Genomic DNA, 6000 nt, shown 5'->3' with positions numbered 1-6000 from the left:
TTTGTAAAAATTGTCTCTTTTAACAACATATTAACACTATTTTCAAAAATGTTTGTTTTGGTAAGTGACTATTTTTATAAAAGTTGTCTAACTTCATGGAAACTATGTTAGAAAGGTCCCTTAAGTCATTTCTTATCTCCCTTCAACGTTATATAAGACGAAATGGCTTGTTTACTAAGGTGGCCCATTCTGCACCGCACCCTGGAAAAGTAGTCGAAAAAAACTTGTTATTTAAATTGCATCAAAAATAGTTTTGAGCTAAAAATTGTCATCAACAAACATTGAAGGGAACATCCCAAAGCATAAGCCTACAACACTGAATTCATATTTTTTATGTTTTTCTATGGTTTTTGGCGCATTTTGCTTAGGCGGGCCATTCTGGCCCCCTGCCCCTATTACCTAAATCATATATTTTTATCACATGCTAACCAAAAAAGTGCAAATTAGGAATATTGTTAAGAAGAATGCAAATTTGGAAACATTTTTTCGGCACTTAATAAATATTGGAACGAGATTAAATAACTATCAACATTTATTAACCCATCATTTAATACATTCATACTATTCATGTTCAAATTTGGTATCACAATCAATTTAAACTGCACCTCTCATCGGCACAGAAAGTACGGTTCTACCTGTGTCAAACCACATTTAATTTATCTACTTTCCAAAACCTTTCTTGGTTTTCTTTTTCTCCAATACAATGATCTCGTCCGCAATGTTGTAAATTTCGTTGACAGTCTGAAAAAAAAACTATAATTTAAACAACTCCAATTACGTTCAAAATTTAACCTACATCCGCCTCCTTCAACCGCGTAATCTTCGGATCCTCATTGCGTGCCTTGACCTTCTTCTTCTCCAGCGCCTTGTTCATCTCCTCCTTCAACGCTTCCGCTTCTGCCGCTTCCGACGCATCCCCGTCGTCGTTCTCCGATCCTCCGGCGGCTTCACTAGCATCCGCCGTACTCGGCTCATCCAGCTGGTCCGAATCGTCTCCGGATTCTCCCTTGCCGTCCTTGTCGATGCGGATCATAACCGAAGACTCCAGCTCACTGGGCGAATCGTCCGGTTGGTTCATCGAGATGTAACCCTCCTCCGGGGAGGACACCTGCACGTCAATGTCCACGTCCTTCTTCGGGGCATGTTTCTTGTGGTGGCGTTTCTTCTTCTCCTTGCTACGGTCCGAGTCCATGCGCTTGTCAGAGTTGTTGAGCTCAAAGTCACGCTGCTGAATCTTCTCGCCGAGCTCGACGCGTTGTTGCATCAGCAGCGAGCGCAGGTCCATGTCCCGGCACGGTCCCTTTTTGGTCTTCATCCGGAGCAGGTTCAGCGCACGCTCGTTATCCTCGATCATGTACAGCTTTTCCTTCTCCAGCAGCGATTCACGACGCGAACGACGCTCAATCTCCTGCTGACGGTTAAACTCTTCCATCTGGAGTCGTTCCCGCTCCCAGCGGAGTCCCTGCTTGATCAACCGTTCGGCATTCTTCTCGCGGATGGTTTTAAGCTGGAACGAAACAATGATTTAGAAAATCCTCAAAATGATTAACCGTAAAGCTACCTTCTCCCGCTTGTTACAGATATGCTGGTTGGTTTTCTTGTTCACGCTGAAAACCGAACTGCTCAGCTCGTCGGGGACGGAATCGCCGGCACCGGACAGGATGAGGTTACGCTCGCGTTCAATCTCTTTCGCCTGAAAAAAAAAAGTATAAATACCATCATATATTTTCATTACAATCAAGTAACGACCATCCATATTTCACCCAAATTTAACTTTATCCCATCAACAAATCTACACCGTGGCGGTGTGCCACCACAAAAAATGAATTATTTATCAAAGTTTCACCTGGCAACAACTTAAACGAAAAGCAATAAACCTGTGAGCGGCCATCTCCAGACGTGCTGATCCCTAGTCTCGTGTGCGGTGCAATATTAAAACTTAAAGCCCATTAAAGACGGATTATGGACACCGGAAGTGGCTTGTCGGCAGAGTGGCCTGAAAACAGCATTGGAAAAGCGCAACAACAACAAAACATTAAACGATAATAAATAACAGTCTCTTCTGTTGTGGGAAGCGCGAAACCTACACAAGAACGTTGATGGGAAAGCATGATGAATGCAGGGTAGCAGATCGTAAGAGGAAATTATAAATAAAATAGTTTGTTTAATATTTATTTAGAAAACAAAAATCATGTGGCATTCCGTGATTCCCTAAACTGCTAAATTGTAACAGAAATATTTTCGTAAGGCAAATTACTAACTCAATATTTTCTTTTCTGTTTGAAATGTTAGAAACAGGGATGCAAAAATCGCAAAAAATCATTTTCGCTTGCGAACTTTTTTCATCCGCGAAAGAAAGAGGAGGCGAATCACGCAAAAAAAATCGCTCCCGAATTTCTCCAAGAAAATCAATCTGCTGATGATTATTGTTAATTTCCTTGTCAGCACCACTTTAAATCATTTATTTCACTTTGTTTACACACATTGCCCATCTACAAAATGTGACAAGTCATTTTTTGACGCGAGAGAGGGGAGCCGTTCTCCCTCCGGATTTTTTCTCTTGATGCACGTTTAAAGATTTTCTTTTGATTAATCATCATCAACTGGTTAGACATTTTATTTGTTTACTTTAAATGCTTGATCCAAACAGACATAATATGTTAATAAATTTTATGGGATAATTTTACACATTAAAACTTTTGTAAATTACTGCTCTCATTTTTGTTCCAGAATGTTTACCACGCTTATTAATTCCGTCATTAGAAATGAGTAACACGTGAATGTTTTTATTCTTTATTGAGACATTTAAAGTGATAATTGATGATCACATATAAAACCGTGTCGAAAATCCATACGGTAAAAAGTTAGTTTTACCATCCGCAAATTTCTGTTTATTGAAATACTTTCGAAATAAATATTATTTTCGTAACTTGATTTACATTAATTTAATGTAATAAATTCATGATTCCATTACTTTTTATACATTTCAATAAGCAAAAATTCACAAAGCTAGTTTTTTACATGTATATTTTTGTGAGCAGGGGTCTTAGGATTAAGAATGACCCCAAGACCCATGGGCGTCACCCTTGTTGGTGGTACATTAGTTAACATATCAAATTAATCGTTTGATCTTACTCTTAGTCAAATCCTCACGATTATGCAAATTAGTCCATCAATTTCTTATGCCAATAGAAGTCACTTGACATTATCACAAAGTCTCCATACAATTTAATCTACCGTAAACTGGGGTGACATTGATAGGCTATAGATTTTTTTGTAAAATGAAAATTACGAAAAGAATTCGAATGAAATCATTCTGAGATTTTTGAAAACTTTCAAAGCTAGTTTACTAAATATAATCATGAAAATTTTGCAAAATAAGATTATTTGTAAACTTACAAAGTGACATATTATCAATGAAATTCGTAACGGAAATCGGGCTGCATTTTCAAATAATTTGAACAATTTTGCAAGCGAGCAGATAAAATTAGATTTATAAATGAAAAGTTTAATGTCTTATTGAAACATGATCAAAAAACATCTTATATTTCTAACCATCTCCCAAAAAAAATAATTTCTTTGTATATGGGGATAATATGATTCTTGGTTCAAAATTGGTTTTAAAACTAAAACAAAGAAATGGATTTTTCAAATATATACATTTATATTTACTTTATTTCTAACTCATATGCATCATGTTTACACAGGTTTTTAAGCAAAAACATTTTTTTAAGCATGTCTAATACCTTATACCGACTTGGTGGCAACGAAAAAGTTTATGAAATTTATTCAATTTATGTTTGTTTCTGTACTTAGGCTTATATAATTTGTTTACAAAATAACTAGTGTAGTGTTTTGGAGATCAGGTTCAACAGATGCAGATAAAAATCAATCACAAAAAAATGTATTACATAAATAAATTGATTTTGAAGAATAAAATTATTTTTAATTTATAGCACACACTATTAGCTGCATTCCCAAAATGATATTAAATTTCAAAAAAATAATTTCTAATAGTTGGACAAACAAACAAATTTCAAATTTAAAGTCAGATTTTCGAAATTTCTAAACAAAAAGTATTTCGCTTTAAACATTATTACAGTTATGTTACCATAATAAATTTGCAAAGATCAATGATTTCATGAAAATATATTTTTTCCGAAACTCAAAGCCATTTACCGTTCCGGTCCCAACAATCAAAATTTGTTGGAATATTAAAAAGTCTTTTATGATTGAATATAAAAAAATAAGTGTTAACAATCTATTCTTAATGGTTTACAACCGATTTTACAAGTTTTTTGTTAATATTCTAATAATAGTTATTTTATTAAATAACATTTAATATTTTAAAAATCTTATTAAAATAATACACAGTTGCTTTTACTTAGCTCTTCAGTAAATATTTTCTTTCATTTTGTTTATTTTAAAAATATTGAATTAATTTTGCTTTTTTTTATTATAAGGGTAATTCTCTAACAACTCACACGAAATCGGGAAAAGTTGCCCCGACCCCTCTTCGATTTGCGTGAAACTTTGTCCTAAGGGGTAACTTTTGTCCCTGATCACGAATCCGAGGTCCGTTTTTTGATATCTCGTGATGGAGGGGCGGTACGACCTCTTCCATTTTTGTCGCGGGTGACCATGAACGACCATGATCAACGACGACCATCATTTTCAAAACTTTTTTTCGTAAAATCGCAATAACTCGTGATGTTTATTAGCAAACCCCTTATGTCTATATATTAAAATTTTTGTAATTGTCTGCTCTACAACTTTGTAGAACACTATAACACTTTAAAAAGTAACCCTGCAAAGTTAGAAAAAACATGAAATTTAAAAATGAAAATGTTTGTTCTATATGAAAAGATGACCCTTCTGGGTCAATTTAGATTCAAAAAGTACATTAAATTTCCCAAAAAATGACATGTTCCAAAAATTTTTGCAGTCGAGTAACGGAAAATGGGAGAATTTTTAAAACTTTTTTAGTGTTTTTTTTTAGATGAAAAATACGTTTTTTCGGAATTCTGAGTACGCCATCAAATCGGGCGTCTAATTTTACATAAAAGTCCCTTTGACACCAAATTTCTATCTCATCATCGTTTCAGGCTGCAAATTATTGAAAAACACCTATTTTTTTGCATGTTCAAAAATGGAGGGGGTCGTACCGCCCCTCCGTCACGAGATATCAAAAAACGGATTCGTGATCAGGGACAAAAGTTACCCCTTAGGACAAAGTTTCACGCAAATCGAAAAGGGGTCGGGCAACTACTTTGTGAGTTGGCGGAGAATTACCCATAACACAATTCTAAATTATTTACCATTTTTTTAATTGTATTATGTAAAAAAATAACAAACTTTCATTTATATTTATAAAGATTGTAATATCAAAAATGTTTTTAAAAAATTCAAATTTGAGTGAACACCATCAAATTGAATCCATTTTCCCCAACGGTTCCTATGGAATCCTTACCAGAACGACGCTGTGCAGCTGGAGCAGATTCCGGGGACAGTTGTGCGCGCCGTACTTGCCGTGCAGAATCAGGTACTTTTGCCGCTCGAGCTCTTCATGCTATTTGTGTGTGTGTGTGTGTGTATGTTATTTTTGTGCCCGAATCAACAGTGTATTTGTGCAATGTGTGGTGCGCGGGTGGTTTGTTTGTCATGTGGTTGGATGGTGGTGACGAATGGGTGAGATACGAAAAAAATGAAAGTTTGAAAAAATGGATAAGATTAAAGTAAATAAGCAAAAAATTAAATATTGTATAAATAATGATAGCGAAGAAACGGAAATAAATGCGCCATAACTCTTGCTTACACAGAGCAACCAGACTGGGGCGGCGATAGTGTTATTACCTCAGAGAGCAAGACTCGGACTGACTAGTGCAAATAGCACGTGAAGCAACGAGCAAACGGCAAACATTGGCCACCTCGCTGAGGGCGTTGGAGGGGTGACAGATTGGGCCAACCACGGTACTAACCTACGCCCCAGAAATGTCTAAA

At 35.8% G+C, this 6000-nt stretch overlaps 1 protein-coding gene across 6 annotated transcripts in view; it reads right to left on the bottom strand.

The window, feature by feature from the left end:
- Nucleotides 1–514: 514 nt before the first annotated feature.
- LOC6034829 overlaps nt 515–6000 on the bottom strand; it is a 45643-nt gene continuing 40157 nt past the window's right edge. For 5 of the 6 annotated variants that reach the window (XM_038256372.1, XM_038256373.1, XM_038256375.1 and 2 more), the window contains 4 exons: nt 5471–5569; nt 1562–1693; nt 797–1507; nt 515–741 (listed from right to left, as the gene is read on the bottom strand). In XM_038256372.1, the coding sequence (XP_038112300.1) occupies nt 661–741; nt 797–1507; nt 1562–1693; nt 5471–5569 (1023 nt within the window). In that variant the 3' untranslated portion in view covers nt 515–660. The remainder of the gene's footprint in view (nt 742–796; nt 1508–1561; nt 1694–5470; nt 5570–6000) is intronic. The other variant, XM_038256376.1, reaches the window with a different exon arrangement.

This window comes from Culex quinquefasciatus, chromosome 2, assembly GCF_015732765.1.
Source record: "Culex quinquefasciatus strain JHB chromosome 2, VPISU_Cqui_1.0_pri_paternal, whole genome shotgun sequence".
Classification (NCBI taxonomy): domain Eukaryota; kingdom Metazoa; phylum Arthropoda; class Insecta; order Diptera; family Culicidae; genus Culex; species Culex quinquefasciatus.
This window is presented reverse-complemented; position numbering and strand designations above follow the sequence as displayed.